The sequence below is a fragment of the Phaethon lepturus genome, unplaced genomic scaffold (assembly GCF_000687285.1).
Source record: "Phaethon lepturus isolate BGI_N335 unplaced genomic scaffold, ASM68728v1 scaffold52736, whole genome shotgun sequence".
Lineage (NCBI taxonomy): Eukaryota > Metazoa > Chordata > Aves > Phaethontiformes > Phaethontidae > Phaethon > Phaethon lepturus.
The window spans coordinates 27,267-54,907 of NW_010546529.1; the positions used below are offsets into that span (position 1 = coordinate 27,267).

General features: G+C 42.2%; 1 protein-coding gene across 1 annotated transcript; it reads left to right on the top strand.

Annotated features, from left to right (window-relative positions):
• Positions 1-26,381, top strand: LOC104622507 (26S proteasome non-ATPase regulatory subunit 1-like). Its single transcript, XM_010289318.1, has 9 exons — positions 1-128; positions 3,199-3,315; positions 11,985-12,087; positions 17,282-17,451; positions 19,124-19,216; positions 20,774-20,866; positions 23,196-23,342; positions 25,174-25,328; positions 26,162-26,381. Exons 1-8 carry the CDS (start codon positions 90-92, stop codon positions 25,318-25,320), a joined length of 909 nt encoding a protein of 302 aa, XP_010287620.1. The 5' UTR covers positions 1-89; the 3' UTR covers positions 25,321-25,328; positions 26,162-26,381.
• The last annotated feature ends 1,260 nt before the right edge of the window (positions 26,382-27,641 follow it).

A 27,641-nucleotide genomic window follows, 5' to 3' on the forward strand; every position in this document is an offset into this window, starting at 1 on the left:
TGCCTTTCTTTAGGACTCCCGAGCAGTGTCCGAGCGTGGTTTCTTTGCTGTCAGAGAGCTACAATCCCCATGTGCGTTATGGGGCTGCCATGGCTTTGGGTATCTGCTGTGCAGGCACTGGAAACAAGGTGAGCACCAGAAGCATCCGTTGCCGAGAGTGTTTCTGCTCTCTCCTGTCACAGAGACATTTGTGTGGAAACATCACACACAGAGATGAGATTTCTCACACATGTACACTGCTAGCCACCTGGAGTAGAGCAGTACTTCTTTAAATTCTTGAACTGTCCTGGGCATAGAGATTTTTCCTGCTTGTACAGAATAGATGAAGTAGAAGAATGTTTTTATACATTATTGCTACATTTTTGGAATTTTGTCCTCAAAACTTTTCTTAGAGTTTTCTTACTTGTCAAGTTGCCACTGAATTTTAAATACATGTTCAGTACTCCAAAATCAATATTCCTTTGCCCTTGGAGTTCTCTTACAGATTGCTTTAGGGGGAGCAAGGGGGTGCCAGTGACAGGAAAACAGCAGGTGTTTTGCATAACTTCTAGCTCCTTCTTTCCTGTGATACACAGTTCATGGAAGATCCATGTAGTAAAGCCAAGTGCAATGAAATTTAATGAAATTGTAGTTTCAGGTGTGTAATTCACATCCAGTACATTTTATTCTCACTTTATAGGTGTCAGTGAAGGATAATTCTCACAGATGAGAGCAGGAACCTTTTAGAGTAGAAGGATTCCCACTTCTTCTGTGTGAAGTGAGTGCTCATGGGGACAAGCAGCAAGTAAACTTGGGGATAAGCTTCCTCTACTTCACCCACATATGTGTATAATCCGTACTGGTACTGAATCACAGTTTCAAAACAGGTGCACAGACTGTCCATGTGGAAGTAACACTTCATGCTTCCAAGTCTTTGATAAATCTTACGCTTATCTGTATTAACCCCTCCTCAGCTAGTATTAAACATTTGGTCCGTGGCTCTTGCAAGAGAGCACTCCCCAGCATGTCACTTGTGTTGTGAAATGCACGGAGCCTGATGTGCACTGCCTGCCGTCTTTAGTATCCAAAGCACGCAGACTTGAAAGCAAGCTGAAAGTCCTATTTTTATCCAGGTTGCTTTATTCTCAAGTGGAAGGTGGAATCAAGGAGCTAATTATTTTTAAGCTGCTGCATCTGACAAGTTGATTTAAGTGGAAATGCTTTTAGTCGCACAGAGGAGTCTTTTATTTCCAGATACATTGTGTGATAAAGACCTAAGCCATCTGATTACATGCAGACATGTCTTCCAGAGCTTATATTAGTAGGTTTTGAAGGCCCAAATATATTCAACTTTGGAGATCAGAAAGTTCAGCTTTTTGTCATAGCGGATGTTCCATACATGGTATTGAATGTGTGCCAAAGAACGAGTGAGTCACCTTCAGGTGGAGCAGCACAGCCTCCAAGATAGCTCAACTGGCAGAAGCAGTCTAAGCAAAGACATGATATGTTATAGAAGAGGTTCTCAGAAATAGTGTTTTGTATAAAATCAGCTTGTTTTTAAAAGCCTGACCCTGACAGAAGTAACACTGAGAGGGGTCTGTGCTGGGAGATTCATGCACTCAACTGCATTTGCTCGTGTCCTCAGTTTAAGTACGGACAGGAGAGAGCTCCGTACGAGAGACTGCCAAGTGATTCCGTCTGACTGCTGTAATCAGAAGATCACATAATAGATTAGAAGAGCTCTTTGAGCTTGTTATGGTGGATGTCTGTCTAACTGTTATCCCTCCTGTTCCGAAGAGTATCTAACAGCTTGCTTCACATGCCATTTCAGAGTGCTTTTAGAAAGTCCCTATGTTGACACGGACCAAATTCATCTGTGCAGACCATGGCTGTACAAACTGCTTTCTTAAGTTTATTCTGCTTAGATCTGAAGAGCGTGGTTGCTGAAGGCTCACTGAGCCTACTAACAACTTGCTGCTGTTGAAATGAGTGGTCTTGATCCCTACTGCCACCTTTTGCTCTGTCTCATGTCCAGCTCCCTAATGAGCTGATTCAGACACAAACTTACAGAAAACTGACCCAGATAACCAGAACAAAAAAGGGAACAGTTCTCTGCTGAATTATCGAGCTGGAAAAACTCACTGAGAGGTGATACAAGGGCTACAGCTAGCACAGGGAAAGGCGGGGCAGGGGGCTGGATAGCTGAAGGGAAGTTGAGGAAGGAGAGGGATCTCATTTTCATAGCAGTGAATTTAAATGAGTTCAGTTGTCTTGTGTAATGTGCGCTGAGGACCTTGTATGGTTAGAAATTAATTTGTGTCTCTAATAATTCTACGTATAGTTAAGTTATGGCTTGCAAAGTGGCAGAACTGTAAATGGAGATTAAAAAATGTGCCTAGAAGAGATTATTTAGCCTGAGGTACCTGCAAATTGCAAATTGCCCATGCTGGTCTTGGGTACATCTAAGCAGCATTTATTACAATAGACTCTCTTACGGCTTTTCATAATCAATGGTATTGAAAGGAATGATTATTGATAGGTCATTGTGGATCGTGTTGCTGTTGCACTTAGCTGGGAAGGTACTGAATTTGAAGAAGCAATAGAGCATTTTGAAATGTTTTAAAAACCTAGATTTACTATATGGGTGCTCAGAGGCAGCCCCACTTTATGTAGGCTTGAAATAAATGCTTTTGTGTGATGCTAAATGTTTCAGGTTCTAATAATAAAGTGTAAGGCCAAGAATTTGGGACCTGGATTGTTTTACCATCTCCTTTTCTTACCTCCAACATGTTGTTTGATATCTCTGGTTCATTTGTACCTTACACAGAAAATGAAGGTAACACCGATGTATTTTGTTGAGAAGAATGGTAAAGCAAGTGTACGAATAATTTATGCGTACTATTTAAGGCATGTCAGTAGTTCTAATGTTATGAATGAATCTGTTGCTTACAACTGTTCTTTATCTGCTGCCCTATATCTGCAAGTAGATCTTGTTCCATCCATCACTTGTTTTTTGTGTGGTTTTTTCTTCCCTGTTTTTAGATTAAAATCCACAGAAATACAGATTTCTGCTTCATTTACCAAGGACAGGCAAAATATATTAAAAAGTATATCTGATAGCATCAATCTGATAACCTTCCATTAGAATACTGAATCCTGGGATACTAAAAATAATAGTATTAACTTTGTGACTGCTTATTTCTTGGGTGTTTTTTTTAGGAAGCAATTAATTTGCTCGAGCCAATGACAAATGATCCTGTGAACTATGTACGTCAAGGAGCTCTTATTGCATCTGCCCTTATCATGATCCAGCAGACTGAGATTACCTGCCCAAAGGTAACGTGCCATACCTTACATACTGGTTTGTTAGGTGGAAAAATGGTCTTGGATGCCAAATCTTTAGTGCTTGGCACTGCACATAAGCATCAGCAAGAGAGTGTACGTGCCTTGTAAAGAGCCAGAGCTGAAGCACAGCAGGAAGCTCCTGCAGGGATCACAGCATGCACTTTTGAATGGGGGAGCGATGCATGCTGATGGAAACACGCCTGATGGAAGACAGCATTTTTACTCTGGGTGTTACAAGAATACATGCTCTTTCTTAAAAGGTCTAAAAGCATCTTGTAATGAATGTTGGTTTGATGGTTGGACTTGATGATCTTAAAGGTCTTTTCCAACCTTAGTGATTCTGTGGTTCTGTGAATGCTATGAAAGTGACTGTCTTCCACTAACATGCACTGAGACCTATATGTTCATGATTTATGTGAACACCGTTATTTAGTAAAGAAGCTGGTTTTGATGATAGTAAACTTAGTTTTGGATGTGGTCACCCTGCAGCAAAGTCCGGTTACAACTGTGTTTCTTTTGTAGCTGCTTCTCTTGTAGTCTTACACTTTTCAGGGGAAACAGTTTCTGCTGTCAGAACTGCCTTAGTAGCTTTATAGCAAATACTTATTTTTCTAATGGAGTTTTTCTTTCTGGTCAGAAGGCAAAAAGGATTGCATGTGCTGTGTTTAGCTTTTAAAAATAGATTGCCCTGTGAATGTATGACAGGTGATGATATGCAAACATTTGTACAGACTAAAAGTCTGCATTAACAGAAGCTCTGAGGTTCCACATTTCATCTGCTCTGGTGAGTGCTGAGGCAGAGCAGTAGCTGGTACTTTGCTACTCATCTGTCACATGAGTTGCTTTTATTGATGTCATTTTAAAAATTGAGCTGTGATAAAAACAGCCACTTTTTACTGCATTTGGATGGAGAGAAAGAAAAAAACCTCTTTGTCCAGTGGAAAATCTTACTTGGGAAAGTCAGCAAAGGAAATCTACAAATACAGGTGTTTGGGTATTTCCAAGTCATGGAACATGAAGATTTGCTGGCAGACAGTTTGTTCCTTTGAATTATTTAAAGAAAAAAAAAAAAAAAGAAAAGAAAACTTAAAAAAAAAAAAAAATTAAAAAAAAAAAAAAACAAACCACCCCAGTTAGTTTTCACTGAGCAGAATCTGGGAGCGTTGTTCATACTATCAGAATTGTAGTTCAACTGAATAAACCAGTGGGGAACACTAGAGTTCTGTTGGATCCCCTCATCTTTCAATATACAAAGTCTCTGTAATATAAAGTCTAATTATCTTTCTATGGAAAGAAACTGCTTGTTTTTATTGTCTCTTCCTTGGTCAGGTACTTGGAATGCCAGCCCTCAATATAGATCAGGTTTAATTATTCTACATTCCTCTAACATTGGAGTTAGTATAGATTGTATAACAAATTGTATAGATCCCCTGTGCCGCAATTTCCCACATGAAAGAAATAAGGATAATACTGTCTTCTACGAAAGGACGTTATGAGAATAAATCCATTTTAGTTTGCAAAGCACCCTAATCCTCTTGGGATGGGAATTGCAGACTGCTCTGAATCAGACATCCAAGACTGTTGATTACTGTCTGAGTCTGTCTATTGGAGTTTCAGTCTTCTTGAGATGATAGGTGAAAGAGTCTCTGTGTCCTAAAGAAAAGTGCAGGCAGGAAAACAGCTAGCAAAAATACAGATTGAGGGGTCTAGTAAGTCAGATCTCTCTTTCCCAAAGAGGCTGATAACCTTGACTTCAGCGGTATGTGCAATACCTAGGCTTATTAAATGGGTGATTGAAATAGTTGGCTAGCAAATACGGGGTGAGGTGTATAGTCTGGGGTTCAGTGGCTTGTTTAAAAATGGGGAGAGGAACTGGAAAAGCTTTATGTCAGAGCCTTGTTTGAGCCAAAATTTGTGTAGTATTACATAATATAGCTACAGAAGGCAATTAATTACCCAGTCATAGAAGCACTGCAGATTTTAAAAACACTCCCCCCAAACTATAGATTATAATAAATAATCCCTGAAATATTCTGTTAATTTAGGAACTAAACACATAATATAGAAATTTTACTTGTTTTGAACACCCCAGAAGTTAGTTATAACCATCATAGCTTCTTGCTCAAAAGTAAAAGGAATATTTTGAGGAATATGCTGCCAATTAAGTTATTTATTATCCATGGGAAACTTTTTTGGAGCTCTCTGCCAGTCTGAAGAAAAATTATTTTACTCTGATGTGAAAGGATGGAGTTCAGAAAACTGGCCATTTTTGGATTACAGTGACATATTTTGATCTGATTAGATTCCTAAGGGGCACACTGGTGCACTGTGTGCCAGTGTCTAACCTGATGTATGTGAGTATTTGCCTTGCTGGATGAGCAGCTAGTAAGAGGAGCATGATGGATTTCATTTCCCACAAGCTGTATGTGTGGTCTTGATGGGGTTACAGAGCAACTAAATTTTACGTATCATCATCTCACTTCTGCTAAATACTTCGTGATGCTTTGCATGTGCGAGATGGTGATTTTAATAAAGATTATGACGTGCAGTCTGACCAGCTTCCTGTCATTACTTTTCAGTTTTGTCTGTTCTGGGATTATTTTTTGTTGTTGTAAACTTCTCGGTTTTGAGCTTCGGGTTAGAACGACTTTAAATTCTCTGGTGACAATTTGGGATGAAGATAGTAGCAAACAATCTCCTTTGAAGAGATTTAGATTTTTCAGGAATAAAATAACTTCAGAGTTTGGAGAACTGAGTGTTGCAATGCTGAAATGCCAGCAATAAACAGAGGTTTAAGAATCAAAGTATTTTGGTTTAAAAGAAACCATTTTTGTTATGAGAGAATGTAGATCTATGCCTTTGAATCATCTTTGCCCTCTTTCCTTTGTATTCGTCTTCCTCTTTGTTGTGCTCACTCTTTATTTAAACAAATAATTTAAGAGTTTAAATTTAAATAAAGTGTTTAAATAAAGAACTGTCATTATATGGAGGTCCCTTGAACTTGCAAGTTGCTTAGCTGCCAAAAGGGGTAGCAAATGTTATGTAAAGCTGATTTGGCTTCTTCAGACCTGAAACGCAATTCCTCCGTGTGCAGCCAGCATGATTTTTCCTGACCTCTGTTGATACATTTAAGAACCATATTAGTGCAGGATATGGAACAATAACAAGTTTATTTTGTGAAATGGAATCCTAAATTATAGATGTGATGAGATCATTGTAACAGAAATCAATGACAATTTCATTATGCATTTGTGACCTGCAGGGCAATTAAGACAGCAATTTTGGAGACAAACTACATGCCTAACAACTTGAATTGAATTTACTTTTTCCTGTTTTTGTGTTAGGATAGTTATCTTGGCAAAATGAGAGGATAATAATCAAGGTCAAGGCTTTTCCTAATCTTCCTTTGATCATGTTGGCCTATTATCTTTAAGATGTTGTAAAGAAACCCTCCCCCCCCATTTAGATGAAATGCTAGGTTTTGCAAGGATGCAAGAATGATTTTTGCTATGTTCTAGTAGCATCTTCACATTCCTTCATGTAAGCCTGTTACTGTTAGATACTTCTGCATACTGTATGCCCTTTCAAGAGAACAAGCATACACAGAATAACTTCAACTTTTGAAGAAGATAGAAGATGCAAACAGTTTAAAACCTGTTTTATTAAAAACAGATTCCTAAATACTCTTGTTCTTAAGACCTTGCATTTGCAAAAAGCATCATGCACATCACCTGCCACTGTTTTCCGTAGTTAACTGTTTATTAAGTCTTATTCTTAACAGTCTCATGAGCTTCATGTGCACGAATGTTGATTGGTGGAGGGAGAATCACAGAATCACTAAGGTTGGAAAGGACCTTCAAGATCATCAAGTCCAACCATTAATCCACTGCCACCATGTCCCCTAAACCATGTCCTGAAGTGCCACATCCACACGTTTTTTGAACACTTCCAGAGATGGCGAAGTGGTAAACAACCTAATAAATGACCGCACCTCGGGTTTGTGTTAGGAAATGGGGCTGTATCATTCTCATGTCTTAAAGCCTATGTTGTTTCCTCCGTGTTTCCAAGGTTGTGCATTTGGCTTCATTTGAAATCAGTGGCATGTCGTTTTGGCCAGCACTAATTATCAGAATGGTGTGTGTGTATTGTTAGTAAAGATGAAATGAATCACTGCCTACATTTTAGTGTTCCTCCTGGAAGTCACCCAAATAAATTTCTTGATAGCATTTCCAAATGCTGTAGAATTTTTAAAGTGCTTGAAAATTTCAAGGGAGAAACAAGAGCTTGCGGGTTTCATAGCATAATAAATAAACCTAGTCAGTAGTTCGGGATGCGCTTGTTGCTGTGGTTTGAAGAAAAAATATTAGCACATTAAAGGGCTCTACTAGACAAACTCTGGCAGATTTTTCTTCAACAGCTTAAGAAATTACTGTCTGTTGACTTCTTGCTCCATTCTGCAGGAGGTGAGTTCCCCAACAGTGAAGGCAGAATGCTGAACTGAGTTTTTGTCTGTACCTTGCTTTCTCCAAAGAGATAGAGCAATGACTCCATGTGAAGATGATTCATTCCTGAATCGCTACAGCTAGAGCCACCAAAGCAGGCTTTCCCCAGCAGCAAGGAAGGTTTTCAGCTGGGACCTGATGCAGTCAAAAATCCCATTCCTGTGAAGCATTTGCTTTATAGGAACAGCCTGAATAAGCGTGCAGGCCTCCCGTGCATTTGAGTGTTGAGGCAGTCCTTCGATCTGGGTTTGCCTTGTCCCTAAGGCCAGGAGGGGTAGTCTCCCACCCTTTCATAGAACAATTTTGCTTCCACTGATACTAAAGTAAAACTTTGGAAAGGGCACACTTGCTCAACAGATTTTCCAGGGTTGGCAGTGGTCTACGGCTCACAATGCACAGGCATGCAGAATTTTATCTGAAAGCAGAACGCTCATGATATGGCACTACATATTTTGTATTTTTAGAAGTAGAGGGTATAAGGACTATTTCTTATTGTAGCTGTTCAGTGCTTGGTCATTGAACACCTGCTCTGAGCTGATTCCCAGCTGTAACCTGTCTGTGTTGCCTGGAGAGGTGGCAATTGATCCACTGAGGTTTAGCAGCCATGTTTCTGTCCCTTGGTCCCTTGCAGTTGCCTGTCTCCCAGTTAGCTCACTGCTCTACACGATGTCCCTGTGCCACAGCTGGTGGGCTCCTGGTGGGCTTTTTGCCCGAGTGTTTTCTTCGTCTGCTCTGTACATGTGAATAGGAGCTGGCAAAGGCATATTAGAGGAAGGGTGCTCACAGGGGCAGCATGCCATGACCAGGAGAGGTGGATGACTTGCCCTGCTAGCCCTGCCTCGCCTTTCCCGAGCAAGGTGTTTCTGCCCTCTGTTCCGAGGTGCTGCTCCGTCAGACTTCAGACGCCAGAGTGAACATTAGCAGTTCTGCTGAATGTCTTCTAGCTTCACCCAGGGTTTCGTTCTCTGAAGATTTGATTACGGTATAAATTCCAGATTACAGTCCACCAAACGAGCTTTGTAACATCTGTCTGTTTTAATAAATATTCCAAACCCAGAAGCTGAGCCCAGAGTCATGGGAATGATATGTTCTAAACAGAGGCACTGCAATCCTACTGCTCAGTTCAGCCAGAGGAATAGTTTTACATGTTGCTTCTGTGTCTCTCTGTGTCTGTCCCAAATAATACCTGAAGGCTTTGGTTCACCTAGTCTGCATGTGGTTGCCCTTGATACTGCATGAGGCTCCGTTCCAGGTTGCAAATGCAAACTAAGGTATTTTTCCAGTGTAGAAGAGGTCAGGCATAAGAAACAAACTATTTATATTAAATGTGTAAACCTCAGTGTAAGCTTTTATAAATAAAAATTGGGAGAGCGTGAAAAAGCATAAATGGAGTGAAGCAACAGCAGCATTTGGTCAGTATATCCAGCATAAACCCTGTAGTGTGTGTGCAGTGTCTCTCTGCCACACATCTGTCTTGTGTGGCTGCCCTGAAAATGCACATTGCTCTTTTTTCTTAGCTTTAATAAATGAAAGGAAATTTAAGTCACCTCCTTTTGGGGACAGGGACTAGTAACTAAAAACTTTTTAATGCAAAGGGGAATTGGTGAACAGAGAACTAATATTAGCACACAAATTGTCAGACTTGCTTAGACTGAAAAATGGAAATAACTGGTGTTTTTTCCCCTGTCAGTTTTAATAAATGCCCCCTGCTCTACCCAAGAAGTGTTGCTTTGTTTAGCTTCGCTGCTCCTGTTTAAAAGTGTCTGGCTGCTCTGGTGCACTATCCATTTGTGTGAAACAAATAAAGTAATTTTAATGCAGTCATGTTTAGCAGGTCATGATTTACTTGTGTGAATGTCAGTGCCTTTCGCTGTCACAGACTGGTTTGGATCTCACCAGGTTAGATGCCATCAGCGCCGAAGGAGTTGAGGTGGCAAGTATTACAGCTGTGTTAGTGGCTGAAAGAACAAAGGCAGGAAAGGTGTTGACTGGAGAGTGCCCGTTCCGTTAGGGCACCTGTGTTTTAAGTGGTGTGATGAGTTAATGTGCATTGAGAATCATTTTGCAGAAAGCATGAGATCTTAATCTGAAGGGTTCACTATGTGTATAGGGCTGCCAAGCAGCCTTGTGGCTCTTGGCTATAATGTTCCTGGGTTGGAGCGGCAACTTCTGTCTTCTTTCCATCCCAGACATTGGACATAATCTCTTAAAGGTAGAGTCTCAACTTCTTACTGCCTCTGGTCAAAAATTCACATGTGAAATGTGGTGAAATTTATTGCTAGCATTACCTTGGCTGCAGGATTACCTCATGGCTCTGATGTGCTTTTACTGGGGAATCTGGTCTCGTGTTTGCTGAGAAACCCTGCAGTTTGATTTATCCCCTCAGTCAGCTCTTGGTTCTGTTTTGATCTTTTTTTTTTTTTTACCTTGATGAATCCCAGTTTAACAAAATGTTATTCCCAGCACTGTTCTCATGTCACTCACTCAGTTGTATGAATGGTTGGGGTTTTTTTTTTACGGGTACGAAAACTCTTTCTGTAAGTGCTTTGAGATTCCCCAGGGCACCCCAAGACAGGCCACATGTGCTAGGAGTGATGCCTGAGGGCTGCTCCTGGTGCTCAGTGCTGCCCACCCTTAGCACAGCTCTGGAGCTTGTGGTGTCCTGCATGCATGGGGTACTGGGTGCTGTTATCAGCCAGAAGGACCTCCTGAGTGTCATAGTCAGTGTTGAAGCCTCCTTCACTGGTACACTTAGGCTCTGGGAGCATCAGAGGCTGTGCAAATGTACATTTCTAGTGGTGGTGTTGAAGCTTGGCCTCTGCCTACAGCAGACACTAAGTGTGTTTCACAGCTGAAAGGTAGGACCTTTCTTCAGACGCTTATCACTGAGCAAATATCACTGGTGTCCCCGGAGAGGCACACACTCTTTGGATGTGAAAAGCGGCTAGGGCGTTGTCTGGTATTGGGGTTTTAGACTTGGAAACTTGAACTGTGTTTGCAATACTACTAACTGCTCTGTGTCTGGTGGCTGTGTCTGGCCTTACTGCCTTGAGCTAGAAGTTGTCCTCTCATCTGTGGCTGCAGGTGTAGGAAGAGGACTTGGAATACCAGCAACAAAGGGACTGGTAGTGGGGAGAAGCTTGTTCAAGACATCTTGGAAGGAGTCTTTTCAAAAAGACCTCCTTTGCTTCTGAGCATTCAAGTGAAGGCTTAGTATGAAAACAGTAAAAATGAAAATAAAATGTCACACGGATACCTGCATTAAAATTAATTTAGGGAAAAGGTACGGAAGATTCTTCCAGATGTGCTGTGGGTGGGATGCAGCTTCACAAGTTTTGACTGGGATGCAGATCGGGATTTCATGGTCTGCTTTTTCAGCTATAAAAATTACTTAAGCTGTATTGTTGCTTCACTGTATATATTAAAAGACTTTTGTGATAAAGCCTTAGATATTGCTGGATGTGATACTGTTCTATCTCTTCAACACTTAGTGAACCAGTGAAAGATTAAGCTGTTTGAAGCAATGACGATAATATAAGTAAAGGTTTAGCAATTTCCCTTACGTGTGCTTAAGATATTGTGGTGAACATACCATGGTATAAACTGTTATTTATTAAATATTTTCATTAATGATTTTTCACTTAAAAGGTAGGAGTACAGTAGCAAAATCTGCTGATGACACACCATAGGAGCATTATCAATACAGTAGAAATATTGTACAAGAAAGGGGAGTAGGTTTGAGGTTTTCAGCAGTAGTAATTGGAGGAAACTTAATAACGTGCAGTGTCATGCACCTAAAAACATAAAGTAGTTCTTGCTACAAACTCTTCAGTTGGTCTTTTATTCTAGTGACACTCCAGAGATTCTCAGGCTATTCCTGTAAGGCCTGCAAAATGTAGTTTGGAACTGCATGCCTACCCTGACTATTTTAAAATCGCTATATGGGTATCTTCAAGTGGGGAAAACCTCTGTAATTAATTATTAGTGGGATGACTTGTAACACCAGTGACTGAAGCTGTTGAAATGACAAATGTTGTCCTAGGATGCAGAAATCCAGGATGCTTCCACTAAAGACAGAATGTTTGACTCATGCAGTCAGTTGTATAATACCTCTCTTTTTTCCTTTTTTCCTTTTTGTTTTTGTTTTTTTTAATCCAGGTCAGCCAGTTCAGACAGCTCTATTCCAAAGTGATCAATGACAAGCACGATGATGTTATGGCAAAGTTCGGAGCAATCTTGGCACAAGGCATTTTGGATGCAGGTAATTCCCCAAACATTTAAAGCAGTCAAAATTTCTTAAACTTGTTTGGCTACAGTAGCTGTAATAGCAAATTTCATTTGGGAGATGAAGTGCTGGCTTTATGCCTATTGTGTAATAGTAACAAGAAATCTGAAATTTGAAGTCATTTTAGCTAATTGAAGAAGTAATCCTGTTTTGTAGTTTCAGCTTGTATCAGTGTGCTTCTGTTAGGAGAGACTCAACCCAGTCATTGGGGCAGAATTTGTGTCCAAAAGTCTGGACGAATATGAACTTTTTGCGCTAAGTCTGTTTTGTCACCTTGAATGTTGATTTATAGTGTGGTAGGTTGCTGCTTTATTTTTCTAAGTAAGCACCTGCTCCAGAAATGTGGAAACCTTGTGGTATCCAGTCCTCATACTTTGTTTTTTCTGTTAAAACTTGACATAACCAGTTTAAAAAAATGTATTAAATATGTTTTTAATAACTAGATTTTGCCTCTTTCCTGATTATTAAGAGAGGTGTTGCACAAAGAGGAAAGCATAGTTAACTGCATCCGTGTTACTTCAGAAGACCCAGTTAGTTTCACAGACCGCTACCTTTTTCCGGCAGAGGAAACATCATTTCAGGAGTGTTTAACGGCTAAATGTTGAGCCAGGGCTTCTCTGAAGGCATTAGCATTTCACAAGGGCTGAACTGCAGGGCCTGTTAAGGAAGGTTTCTGTAAGCAAAGAGGACAGACAATGTTTTGTTTTGAATTTTTCCTTCTGCTGGAGTTAAGACTTGTACAGTGCTGTGTGTGTCGATGGCACCCCGTTTCCAAGTTTCCAAACACAGTTTCTTCCATCTGGTGTCTCTTGCTGTGCACCTCCTTATTCCCCGTGGCAGATAGAAACAAGGTGGTTTTCCCTGTACTCTTGAGATCAAGGTTAGTTCTGAAGTCACATAAACAAAGGAGTCTCATGTATTTGTCTCTGTGGCGTGGCTTAAGCACAGCACCACGCACTGTGTTTACACAGTGTCTGTATGAAATTACTACACCTCCAAGCTTTGTGATGCAGTGAGAAAAACTTAGGGCTCCCTGCACCTATCTGCGTGGAACCATGCTTAAAAAGCTCTCTTCCTGGTGGGCATGGGGCAGTCAGGCTGCTCTGTGCGCTGTCTGGGGCTACTCAAAGAAGAAAGCCGCAAGAGCCATCTTTCTTGCCTCCCAGGTACCCCTCCTGGATCTCAGACTGAGCAATATTCTTTGCACAACAGTGTTAGAACAATTTTGGTCATTCCCATACTCAAATGGTGTTGCTGGGAAGCCAGAGCCCAGCTGGCTCAGATTTTTCTCTTAGCAGTACAGCTTCGAATTCTGACCTTTAAGATTAAATCATAAAAATCCAGCTAGAACCTTATTTGCTTCCTGTGTCACTCATGTATTGTATAATAACTTGGAAACCAGAAGCATCCAATTTTAATAAACTACATGTGAATTTGTGCCAACTTTAACCTCTTTATTTCTTGCTGAGCGGCTGGGGGAAGGCTGTGAACTACCCTTTCTTAACCTATTGCCACTTTCATTAGAGCCTCTCAAAAGAATAAATTCTTTTTATCTCTCCCATACAACTACGAGTACTTATCTGAAACAATGAGCTATAGAATTTAATTATCACTACCAGGAAGAAAAGGTTCTTCGTGTCATCTGCCACAGTTGGGGCAACTGAGTTTGGGTTTTTTTTGTTGGTTGGCTTTGTGGTGGTTGGTTGGTTGGGGCGGGGGGGTGGGGGGAGAAAAGTATAATTGTTTTCTGATGACAGGCTTTGATTAAAAGTGTAAGATTTCCAGTGCGTAACTGGGAAATGATGCACTTGGAGGTGAGGGTTTTTTTCGCTCTGACAATGAGGCATTCATTAGACTGGTGGTTTCATGGAAGGAGCAGGGAGCAGGGTACTTTAGGAGCACTGAAGTTAAAGTAAAAAATTTGGTCATTGTCTAATTATTAAGCCCCAGCAGCTACATTTTTACTTCTTTAATAAAACAAGAAAAATGTAGACACTCTAAATTTAAACTTAGGGAATTTTTTTCCCCCAAAAATCTCTGAACTTTTATAATGCTCCCTTTCACATACTAACATGCTCTCTTGTTCCAGGCTGATGACTCTCTGATCTTTGCAAAATCAATATGCTTTATTTTCTGGACTATGTGTTTGTAAATGTGAGCTACTGATCTAATTAGAGGTCAGCATTTTATCTGCTTGAAAACTATTTTGCCCTCTGGGCTCTAGGTATCTTCCCTAGTTCCTAATGCCACATTTCTCAATCAGTGAGAAAAAAGGAGGAGTGGCAGTCACTACTCAAATATCTGTGTAGTATATCTGGAAAATCCTTTTCTTGATATTTAGGAAAGGTTTGGGTGGGGTCAGCAGTGCAGTGCGTTGGAGACAGAGTGTAGCACTGGGCAGTGCAGACTGAAGCCAAAGAAGCTGTTGACAGCCTGATGGTGAATGTATTGCATTCTCCACAGTTTGGAGACATTTGCAATGAGTGATGAAAAAGAAAGTGTCATCCAAATTACAGAGGAAAGGCTTGCCTATCTCCTCATTGCTGTCTCCCCAAATATGCATCTTGCATGATGTGCTATATTTTGGATGTTAAAACACTTTGGTACAAAAATTAAGCTTTGATGCATAAGGTCTGCTCTCCCATGTGTTGAATTTGGTGCTACTGTTTCCCAACTTTCTCCTGCCTGTCCCTGTTCGTGGGCTTTTCATGTAAAGTTGGCTCTAACTCTCTGGTAGTTAGGAAAAAAGCCATTATCCTGTGCTGATGTTTTTGTCCATTAGAGCTACCTTGTGTTCACTGCCCATGTGAATCAGGTCACTGGCATATGGTGAAACCAACTCTGCTGGGGTTTTGATGGCTTGTCCTGTGAGATTTTGACTTTTCTGTGTTGCTGCCAACAGTTCAGGTTGTCTTCATTCACTACATAGATGAGGCAGATTATAAGTCTTTGCTGGTAGAGAAAGAAACAGTACGATACTGTTTGAAAATAGGATGCTGCCTGGGCCAGGGTTGGAAACTAATTTCCAAGGTCCACAAAGCGTCTTTATCTAATGACTATTGTGCTGGTGTGTTGTCCTGTTCTACGCTGCCAGACTGTTACCAAGTGCCACCATGACTGTGTAAAGAGTGAGTTCCTCAAAGTGTATGAATCATTGGTGTCTGCTTGCTGCACTCCCCCTCTTGTTAACTGACATTAAACCTGAGCCAGGAAATTCTCATAGCCGTTAGAACAGCCTCTTTAATTCCAGCAAACCTTGTCACAGTGGTACTGTGAATTCTGGGAGTCGGACCTTATAGTACTACCCAAGGAGCCCTGAAAATTTTTCTTGTGTGTTTTTTGAACTTTTTTTTTCCCCCAGGCGTCCTGTCACAGCTTTCATCCATCCAGCCAAAGATCTGGAATGGGTTCCCTTCCAGGCTGTCAGGGCTGCTACTTAATCATGAAAATAAATCACAGTTGTGCAATATTGTGTCTCCCCACCTTTCCTGCTCCCTGCAAAACCGGGGGAGCAAGGGCGGGCTGTGTGTGGGTGTAAAAAAGCAGAAAGAAGTAGCATGGCAGCATCTTTTGAGTATGAAATCTGTTACTCATCCAGGAAATTCCAGAGATTGGATAATACAATTCTAAAGGTTAAATACATTCTGAAAATTAAAGTCCAAGAGTTTGATAAGACTAGTTAAGCTGCTTGTGCACCATTCACCGGGCTGCTTGATCCAGAATATCTGCATATACTGACCTGGCCCTTGTACAGTGATGCAGTGAAGAAAAGTTCAAACTAAAGATGGGGGAGAAGACCGGAAGTTTGAGTGTGCAGTGATTGACATGTTTAAGGATAGCACAAGACCTCAGGCAGTCCCTCCTTAATGCTGTGGCAAATTCAAGTATAACGGCAAGAGATTGGTATCGGGGAAAATAATGAGAAGCAGAGCAAGACGAGACCGTTATCATTGCCTTTCTTCAAAGAGGTGGCTGGAAGGAGTTTTCTAGTCAAACAGCAGGAGATCTATTGCTACCACAGAAGGAAAAGCAAAGAGATAGTATGTATGCAGAGTATCCTACATGAGGACATCAAAATCCTCCATCTTCCACTGCTTCTCCTGGGACTAATGCTGACAGATACCTAAGATGAGATTACTGCTTCATTCAGGGCTTTGATTAGTTTTGGCAGCAGAAATTAATTTTGCTTGTCTGTAAAACTCAGACAGCTCCATTGCTGCCTGGCCCTATCGAGGTGGCTCTTTGTGCGAGGCAGGGGAATTACTCCTGTTTGGGATTTTCAGCTACAAAGCGCCCTGAGTTTGCAATGAGTGGGTGTTTGTATTTTAACAAAGTTAACGTCTCTGCACCTGGACTTGCCTGGTGCCCTCTTCAACTCAATTCACTGTGTTCATCAGAAGACTGAATATCAGATTAACACTTTCTTACTCTGTCTGCAAGCCCAGTCTTTCAATTTGGTTTTGAGCTGGATGTTTCTGCGCTACATCAACATATGGAGTTGTTTTGGCCTCTGCTTTGCAAGTACAAAGCTAAGACTTGGTTGTCTGGCAGCGATGTAATTTTGCTGCAAAAGAGTGCAAGGAGCTTGTCTCTTTGCTGCTTAGATTGATAACCTCTAGAAGCAGCTTCTGAAGTTGCTGCTGTTTGCATTTTTTTCTCCTGAGATGGTGTAGGATAAAAACCTAGGCATATTTCTTCTGAATAACGGACAGTTCAGGGAGGCAGCCACAGAAAGAAAAGTTTCTGTATGCACTGCTTCATGTGCACTATTTCCCTTGTGAGTCTTGTCATGTGGATCATCTATGCTATCTTTTAAAACTGCTTATGGCAAATGTTTGCCTTTTTCTCCCCCTCTCCCTGCCTTCTGCATTGTACTTTTGTTTAACTTGTATCCCAGCAAAATGAGCGTGGAAGGGCTGTATTCATTGTGTTTGGGCAATATCTAGCAGGTAGAGCAGTTTGGTTGTTACGCTGTCCGCCTGTTTTACCGTGTAAGCTGAGATCACAGTGAAGGAGGGAGGTGTGTTCCAGAGCAGAAAGCTGAGAGCGTTTTGGCCTGGCTTGCGCCTTGTAGCCCCTTCACAAGAGCTGTTTTAGAGGTGAATTGCTCAGGTGTCTTTGTGGAGTACCCAGGAATGCATTCATTAACTTCATTTATGATTCCTTACAGGGGGCCATAATGTAACTATTTCACTGCAGTCGAGGACAGGACATACTCACATGCCTTCTGTGGTGGGGGTTCTGGTCTTCACCCAGTTCTGGTTCTGGTTCCCCCTGTCACACTTCTTGTCGCTGGCTTTCACCCCAACCTGTGTCATTGGCCTTAACAAGGATCTTAAGGTATGTAATGAGCAGAGAGAAGAGGTGCTGATAGCTGCTTTGAAGAGCACTCAAATGGTCTGGGAGGGATGTGCACGGATTTGTTGGTTTTCTTTGCATGTTTCCACCTTGTTTGTGCCAGAAAAGGCACTAACTGAAAAAAGTCTGAAAAGCAGGCTTAAATTGCAGAGCTGGTGGTGAGAGTAGGGACAAGAAAAGAGCAGACTTTGGCAGCTTTACTTCAGAGTAGCTTACAAAGAAAGGAACTCTAGTGTAGTACATGTGGGCAGAGACCACCCCATTATCACTCCAGAAGGTCAAGGTTATTCTTTTTTTTTTAAAGTGTGGTGCCCCCTGCCCTCCCAAATAAATTATGTGATACTTTCCCCTAGGAAAGCTTGCAGTGGGAAAGCAGGATTTGTTTGGATTCCTTGGGGAGTGAATATTAAACCAAGCAGTCCTGGGTACTGCACTTTTCTTGTACATCTGTTCTTTCAGCTGGTCAGTTGTGGCCCCTGCAAGTTCTGTACCATGCTGGGTCTCCTGTGCGGAAGAACTTGGGTAGTAGCTTCCACAATAAAGCTTCTGAATGTGGCAGCACAAGGGTGTGCAGTCCTCTCCTGTCATTGCTGCAGGCTTACTCTATGATGCACAGAGTATGCATAGGGCTGGGCTGCTCTCGGAGTCCTTCTGTGGGATTGAGCCAGCTTGTTATAAAACTTTATGGCTCTAGCTTGCTCTTTTCCACCTGTCTCAGGTTGAGCATCAATCTACAAACAGCTCAATATTCTTGCTCTGTTTGAAGAGAGAGGTTTGCATGAAAATGCCTCCCCCCGCCCCATCCTGAATACTTCACAGAGGTCGCATTGCTGCTTGTCTCTGTGCTCCTCAGTGGGGATAGGCTCAGCACCTTCTTGGCTGCTTGGCTGTACTGCCATCTTGACTCCCTCTCCCCATCTCTTAGAGTTTCCAGGGAGCCTAAACAGCCATAGGTGAGGTTATGTTTTATAACTTGGCTTGAATACTAAAGCCAGCTACAAGCTGGATGTATGTTATGGGCTGCACCACACCCACCTTGCCTCCTCAGAGCAGTCCCTGTTCTTTTGTTGCTCCGTGGTGTGTCATAAAGGAAGAGAGTTGAGATACTGCAGGAATTAATTCAGTTTAAGAATTTGGATTGGCTGTCAAAAGATGCTTTCTGCCCTTGCTTAAGTAGACAAGAGTAAGAGAATATGTGACATTGGTAACCCACCCCCAAAATGTACGGTCCTTTGCAAGAGGTGAATGTCAGGCAGTGCTTGGTTTGCCCTAGCGTGCCTTGACAGACCAGATCTTCACTTAGATTAAACCAATTTTGTGTTAATGCGAGCAGGCACAGCAACATCAAAACCACAAAAGCTTTTAAGCAATGAAAACAAAGCATGGTGTGAATAGCGTGGACTGTATGGAGAAGGCTAGGAGAGCTTGCCAGAGTCGAATTATAAAATAATTAAATAACATTGTTCTAGTTGAACTGTTGCCACTGATAACAGTTTCTTAGCTTCCGGAGGGGGAGAAAGGGAAGCTTGTATTCTTTAGAGGATCTGCATTTGTCTCTGCTGGAAGGAAAATGAAGCTAAAGTAATTACTCTGCTGTGGTTTGTTCCCCCCTGCTTTTCTTCTCTCTAACAATTCTTTTAACTGTTTGTCTTAGATGCCAAAAGTCCAGTACAAGTCCAACTGTAAGCCGTCCACATTTGCCTACCCCCCGCCTCTTGAGGTACCAAAGGAAAAGGAGAAAGAAAAGGTATTTGGGCTAGCTTTCTGCGTTGTAAAGACTAACCCCTTCTCCCTCCTAGTATAAACATTGACTTTGGTGGCACTAACCGGGAATCTAAAGAGCAGAAGAAAAATTGGCAGGCGCTATTGTCTCTGAAAGAGAATTCTAGCTATTTTTTCCTGCTGTGTCTGGGACTGTAGCTGGTCATGGCATACAAGTGCTGTGCTACTGAGTTTCTGGAACCTCCCTTGTTTCCAGTGGTCAAGCAGAAGCATTGATTAATAAAACTGCTTTCCATGCCCTACTGATTTGCATGCACGTATATCACCTTTGTGCAGCACCTAGCACAGCAGGGTCCTTGTCCGTGCCTTGGGATCCAAAGTGCTACTGCAGTACAAACGTTGAGAATATTAGGTGAGATGCTTCTCAAATAGTCCCATACGGAAGGACAGAAGTGTACCTGGTCTCAGGGCAGTGGGACCATGTGCTAGAATAATAGCTGTCAGGCCCATGGATTGCCCGTGTGGAACTGAGAATACCTAGGTATTGAAAAGGAAGAGATGAGACCTATGGGATGACAAGCGGGACAATAGTAAAAACAATTTGTCTCCTGGCATAAGATGGTAAAAGCCATTGAGCAGGCCACAGCAGCAGGCAGAGCAGCCCTTAGGGAGCAATTGCAGCAGTGGAGACCTCAGGCATGCCATGCTGATGAATGACGTTGTGCGAAAACTGTAAAACATTTTACCAGAATTGAATGCTGTAGAGGACAGATTTCTGAGCCACCGAGGAACCCAGAAATGAACTCTGATGAAAGGCAGCTGCTCTCTCGCCTTTGCAATAAGATGGGAATTGGACAAATCTTTCCTCTTTTCAACTTCCCTGGCCAAAATTAAAACAAGCCATGAGCCCACATGTAGCCTAGAAAGTCTCACCAGGAGTGTGACAAATGCAGTTGTTCCCTGTCCCTCTGAGCAAGTTGCTGCCTTACAGGGACAGTTAATATGAATAGTGAGATGTGCTTACTGGAAGGGAGACATGCTGAATTTTTGTATTCAAGTGTTGCTTCTGGGTACTTTCTGGCTCAGGAGTGCCAAAGCCTCCTGAAGTCTTCTCCAGAGGGAGGAGAATATCCGCTTTTTTACATCAATAAGAAACACAGCTGTCTGATTAGGACAGTGGAACAGCTTTAGGTAATTCTAAGGAGTATCTGTATACATGTTTCTTTACCTTGGAGACTCTGGCAACAGGTTTCCTGTAACAAGAATTCCATTTGTTGCTCTGTTAAAAATAAACAAACCAATCTCTCATATAGAGACCCAGATGTTAATCTCTCAATTACGAAGTTTGCTGTCCTGCATATTCAGGGCATTCTTCTGTCCCATCTGTGCCATTTATTTGTTTTGACGGTGGTGTATTTGTCTCTTAAACAGAGCAGTGGGTAGGAAGTGGAATTGCTCTTATTGACACCTGCACTGAGAACTGACCTAACACTGATTTCCCTCTGTTCCCCTGCCTGGGGAACTGAAGCACAGCGTACAGTGTTGCAGCCATGCTGAATGCCTCCTCTGTTGACATATCCAGGTTTCCACTGCTGTGCTGTCCATCACTGCAAAAGCCAAGAAGAAGGAAAAGGAGAAGGAGAAAGAGAAGAAGGAAGAGGAGAAGATGGAAGTGGTGGGTGCAAACATTGAAACTTAAATGTCTTCACGCCCTTATAAATGTGGAAGGTATATCATGAAAGCTGGCACCTACATAATGCTGTCCCTACTGCCACCTGTGTTAGTTCTGAGCAAAGTATTAACACACGTTGCAGTGTTCTGCATACTCTGGTTAGCATCTTTACTCAGTGCATGTATGCACACTGTTAAAAGCAAGAGGTAGTATTATTTGTGAATCCATTATTTCTGCGAAATAAATCTTCCTCAATGCTGTTAAATAACTGACTTCCTTAAAGGCAGAAGCTTGTTTTGACAAATTTGTGTCTTTAACTACGTGACCCTTTTGTGCTTTATTTTATTGCCTGCTGTTTCTAGACCAAGAGACTTTAATCTCTTATCTGTGTACTTTTCTTATTAATGTGGAAAAAGTCATAATAATTTCATGTCCTTGGTACCTCTGACCTTTTAAAAAGAACTCAATATTGTAGCAGTCACTTGGTGGTGTCTCATGCAGTTGAGAGCACTGAAGAGTTTAAACTTCCTGGTTTTGCATATCCTTAACCCCCTATTCTGAAGTGTTCACCTTTTTGGCAGCAATCTCTTATGTGCTTTGCCCATCTATCCAAATGCCAAACATCTATCCATACCCATCTCGCAACCAGCTGAGCCCTGAGCACAGGATCCATATGCTGCTCAGTAGTTATGGTGATTGCTTTGGTCCTCTGATCATTACTTTCAGCTCATAGACCTGACACTGGAACTTGTCATCCTCATCTATGAATAATGTTGTCATCCTGGAGCAAGCTGAGGGATAGAGATATGGCTGTATAATAGATTCTTGGTGGTTGCTGTAATTTGGAAAACATATGGCAGCTGAAATTCTTACTGTACCCTGACAAAAGACCCTTCCTTTCGTGCTCTGCTAACGGATGCAAATATGCCAAGAACAACTGTAAGCTGAAAATGTGTTATGCTGACAAGTTCAGTAGAAACCTTCTGATTCAATTTTTAACATCCATGTGAGAAAAGCAGCATGGTCAGGGAATTTTTGGCCTCTTTAATTTTAAAAAGAAACATACAAATGATAGGTGAAGGAAGTGTGGTGTAAGGTCAAAGCTGTATGTGTGAAATAACCTTCCTAGACCTACCTAAGTGTGGCCATGTTGTAGGCACTGAACTTTAACCAGTTGGCCCAGAAAATGAATTATCTCCTGTGTATAAGGTAGAATCTCTGGGTTTTGTCTTTTTGCTCCTTTATCAAAGTTTCCTTGTCACCAAACATTGCCTTTTCTTTGAATTATTCTTAGAACTCTATATACTAAGCAAAACATGCTGAACAGATGCATGTTTCTTCTAAAATTGCTACAACCTACAGTGAAGTGCAGGTGTTGAGAGGAAGCAATATATCAGAAGAGATTCATGTGTCGTGTCTGTGTGTGTGTACACTCCAGATGTCTGAAGAGTTTTCTTGGCTGAATCGAGCAGAGAAACCAGGATAGTAAAAAGGGAGCTTGCTGCCACCTGCTGTGTTTTAATGTTTTGCCATTGTCCTAGTGTTTTAGAGGTATAATTGCTTTCCTGTTTTTCTCTTATGCCTGTTATATGACTAGTAATCCAAAGCTTCCAAGAGATCTGCACAGCAACGAGCAGTCACCATGCCAGAGAAAGTCCTGTCGGCTGTTACAGGACGTGCCATGCCTTCAGTGGTGTTGCTGATCATTTCCTATTGTTTGTTTCCATCTTTTCTGCAATCTTTTTTGTTTGCAATTCAGATGTTCCTGAGCAAGAGGGAGAGCATGATCTATGTTCTTAAGTATGTAAAGGATGCTGTGTTTTTCTCTTCTGAGCTTTTGCTTCTAGTTTCTGAGTCATCTGTAAAGGCAGGCTTAACTGCAATTCCCTAGGGAGCATCTGAGGTCGAGTCGTTTTGGTTGAGCTGCTGTCACTACCAGTAGTGTGAAATGTCTGTGACAGCTTTATAGCTGCGGAAGTACAAGGACAGCTTTTGGCAATTTTCATATGCTCAGTAACGATATCAAAGAATCTTCAGTTGTGAACAAAAAGCGGTGAGTGAGTTTACAGAAAAAGTATTAGAAAGGGAAGCCAGAGGTAAACAGTTCCAGTACTGCCTCTCGTTGAACTTTCACCTACAGTTGAGAGTGAGACATTGCCTTGATGAGAACACTTAGATCCATGTTGGCAATGCCTGTGCCAGCTGATAGATATGTGTTAGCTTGTTCCTCAGCAGAAGAATTGCTCCCTGGTTGTACCTTACCCTCCTGAACTGTGAAAGAGTTAGAGATTACTGTTAAAATCATGTTGATGTTCTCCCTCCTCCTCCACAGGATGAGACTGAAAAGAAGGATGAAAAAGAAAAGAAAAAAGAGCCTGAACCCAACTTCCAGCTTCTGGACAACCCAGCCAGAGTTATGCCTGCTCAGCTCAAAGTTCTCACTATGACAGAGAGCTGCCGATACCAGCCTTTCAAACCAGTGAGTGTCACCTTCCTAGTCCATGTGTTTGACAGAGCGTTCCCACTGCTGGGCTTGTGCATGAGGACCCAGAAGTTCTGTGTGTACAGGAGAATGCTGCTCAAACATCACTGTAATGTGTTAAAGAGATTTGCAACTTCACTGTTGTCATATTTGCTTTTTAATGTCCCTCTCTCCAAAAGATCATATGCAGTTCTAGTTGGAGGAAAGCCAGAGCTGCTGCAAACCTTTTCACCATGCTAATGCTGCTTTATTTTTCTTTCTTCTTCTACATAATGTCAAACACTGCAACATGGAAACAAATCAGACATACTCTGTGTATTAATGACATTGCTGGGGACATAAAGACTGAGCCACGATCTTTACAGTGGGCTAAGAAGTTGTACAGGCTCATTGTCAAAGCAGTGAAATACATTAGGGCTTGTGCTGGAGCTTTATTATGCTGCGGTGGGATTTATACCTAAATGGAGGGATTTTTTTTTTTCATTAAACATTTCCTATTCAGTTACATCTGACCTTAGAAAAGTGCCTTCATCTGCTGTTAACATAGAGAAGACTTAGCATGTGATTGTCAAATGGAGAATGAAAAAATCTTTCAGCATTAAGCTCAGGAGGTAACTAACTTTTCTGTGAAATGCTCAAGTATATTGCAAAGTTAATAAGCTTGCTCTTGACCTCTAAGTCTCCTGAGTCAAATTCTTCTGGCCTTTATTTTTGTTCAAGAAAACACCCTTGACTTCCCCCTTTTGCAGGATTATGCATGGGAAAATGGTGTTCAGAAGAAGTAATATTTTTTCCAGGAAAATAGTCATGTTTTTAATAAATGGATTTCCTGGAACTCCATCAGCACATTGGAATTCTCTGTGCATTTGTCCCCTTTTGAAACGTCTCATTTAGCAAAGCTGTGGAAGGATTTTTTAGTTTCTACCCTTTAAAAGAGGAGGGGACCAAACTGGTGTTTGGATTGGGAAATCTGCTATGTGGTCCAGTAAGTGTTCACTCATGCAGCTGAAATGTGGACGTATGTAGCAGTTTGCTTCAGTTTCAAAAGAAGCTGAGTCCTTGGTGAGGGGAGTGCAGTTTCCTGCCTTAAACCCCCATAAACAGGTTTTGCAGAGAACAGAACAGTGCAGTTTTTTGCTGGGATTAGGGTGTGGAACCAAGGAGGTTCTCGAAACGGAGCTGTTCTGGACCTTTGCTCTGCTTTGGGGAATGCCAGAGTAAAAGGCCTCTTTGAAATGCTGTTTATAGCCTGGAATCCTGCTGTGGTCAAAGCCCTGATCCCAGCCAGGTATGACACAGCACTGTCTCTTCACACCTTGTGTTTCAGTCCTGGGGACGCACAGATTTGCTTCAGCCTGCCAGGATGTTTGGTTGTGATCTTTGTAATTAATTCCCCTTTGTTTTTACGAGGTTCTGCTAATAAGATTCCTCCGTTCGTGGAAGCTGGTGATCAGATTAGTCTCTGTTTCGGATAGCCTCCTGGGAGGCGGCTACACAGAGAGGCTTCACTAAGCTTTGTTGCCCTGAAAAGATGAGCCTTATAAAGCAATTATGGTTTAATTAGTTTTCATGTGGAAAGCCCCAGCCTGCGACTGGGGTAAAGCTGTGAATCCAGATGCCATTTTTCTATTGAACTGAGACTTAGTGGAAATACAAAAAGTAGCCTGGACAGGCTCTGTCTGTTCCATCCCCTTACCAGGCAGGGATCTGGGTGAGTGTCAGATGCTTTGCTCTCTGAAACCCATTAAGGATGAACACTGTGGCCACAAACAGTCTGCCACAAGGCAGAGGCAAGCAGCTGTTAATGCTTACTGCACTTGTCTTGCAGCTTTCCATCGGAGGCATCATCATTCTGAAGGACACCAGTGAGGATATGGAGGAGCTGGTTGAACCTGTGGCAGCTCACGGTCCGAAGATTGAGGAAGAAGAGCAGGAACCTGAACCACCAGAGCCCTTTGAGTACATTGATGATTAAGACCTGAGGTACAGTGTAGTGTGCAGTCACCTTTATTAATCTCAATGAAGGAAAAACCTCCTTGGATCAACTGAAGGAGTTACCAGCACCCAGCACGCTTGTTTTAGCTCTTCGATGGCCTCTGTGCTAGATTCAGAAACATGCTCTGTCCCGATGTGAAGAGTGTGGCAGCAATAAAAGTCCACTCTTCCGGATCAGGCCTGACCTTGTCATACTGGATCTGGTCTTTAATCTCGCAGGCTTGGCTACTCTTGAGTAGAGCCCCGCTGAGCAGGGTTAGAGCAGTGCATGAGGTCACAGGCAACAGCTGAGCTGGGAAGAATCAGCTCATGAAAGATGGTCCCAGAGGGGCAAGTGGTTTATGTTACAAAGCTGTCATCTACTTGACCTCAGTGTGGCAGGATTGGTCGAAAGACAACTCCTACTCTGCTTTCTGGGGTTGTCTTGTCTTTCCAGCAGTTCTTAGCAGAATTTAAAGACACTCCAGTTACGGGCTCTGTGGTGCTCTCTGAGCCTGACATAACGATACTTGTAGATCTGTTCCAGGCAACGAATGGTGTGGTTCTCAGGTTCCTTGGTTTAAGTGCCTGAACTGATGTGCAAGTTCTCACTAAGAGGCAGAAACCCAGTTGCTTTATTTCCAAATATGGACTGGCATGTTCCAGTGCTCCAAGAGCAAACATTATGCACTTGAATTGGTGGATGGGCAGGAAAACAAACTCCTTGCTGAAAACTATAAATGTTGCGTCAGTGGCAGGCTTGGGTGAGTGTGTGGGGCCAACCACAAGAAGCCTTAGTTAAATACGTTTGCTTTTCTGGTTTCTCTCTCCCCCTCTTCCAGGATCATGTCCTCTAAAGAAGACACTATGCTTGATATCAGAAAGACAGACATGAAGACCTTCCTATCAAGATCTGCTGTTCAGTGCATGCAGCCCCAATCTGTGCTGAGCTAAAGCTGATAGTCCGTGTTTTATGGCTGAAGAACAGATATATGCTATTTAGTGTACTCTTTCACAAAACTTTGTTTTCAAATAAATATATTAAAAACTCTTGACAGAAAACCTGCTGCTTTAAAAAAAAAAGGAAGCCTAGCAACCTTCTTTTCTGCTCACCCCAAGTGTTAAAAACTAGACCAAAGTCGTGCATCTTCCTCCAGCAAAGCTTGACTGACTCTGCTCCTGTGTCGAGTCGTTGGCATCTGTGCACATCTCTGCTTTCTCTAGCACTCCTTTAGGCTCAGCAAAGTCACCAACTCCAATCTGGCCCAGCCGTAGCACTGATGCCACAGAGAGGGCAGATCTCTACCTGCCAGCAGCTGTCCACATGAGATCTGCTTCCAAATTACCTCTGTGATACTGACTGTGCACTGATCTTCCCCCTTGCTCATCCTGGTATCTGTGTGACAGTGTAGGGCTGACAGAGGGGCTCTGGGTGTTAGTGATGGGGAAATGAGGGCATGTTTCTCTTTGTTTCACAGAATCCCTTTTTTTTTCCCTGTGTGCTTTGACCAAATATGAGCATAAGAGCTGGTGTGAGCGGGCGGCTAGAAATACATTACAGGCCTAGATGGGGTGAATCCAGACATGCAAGTTGTTACACTGATGTGCATCATTAGCCAAGCAGGCATTTACAGTCAAGGGTATGGAATGAGCAGCAGTCAGAAGGAAGGAATGCTGCTCCACCGTTCACTGTCCAGCCGGCCCTTCACCTGTTGGGCTGTAATGCTTCAAAGGGTGCGTAACCGGTGAGCCAGAGACTGCAGCCCTGGCCAGCTGTAAGCCAAATGCTGGGCGAAGCTCCATCATTTGAAACAGCACTTAAACAGAATGAGGTTTTTATTGTATGTATGTCAGGACTATTTTGCTCCATGCAAACATACCAATAGCTCTTGTGCATCAGTAATAATGGAAGACAAATCTTGCATGTAGTGCCTGGGAGCTATTCCAGCAGATGGTTTATTTTGGTGAACGTTAACTTCTATAGCAGCAGAATAGTCTGTCTTTGTTCTCTGTAAAGCTTAAGCAATACAGAACAGAGGTATGGGACTCTCAGCCAATTTTGAGTCCTAGGCTTCAGTCAGAAGTCCCTGAAGTTGAAATGCTGTCTCAGTAAGGGTGCTGGTCAGAGCTCGCAGTTCTCAGCGTGACCCACATCTGTTCTCCCATGGAACAGAGCCAAGAATGAACCTGAAATGGCTACAGGCAACGTTACTGTCAGCAAAACTGGAAACAAAGAGGGAATTGCTGCCCCGATCTCATGCTCATTCAAAGTGAGACCTGGTATTGTGGTGCAAGAAACCGAAGCTGGACAAATGTATGTTG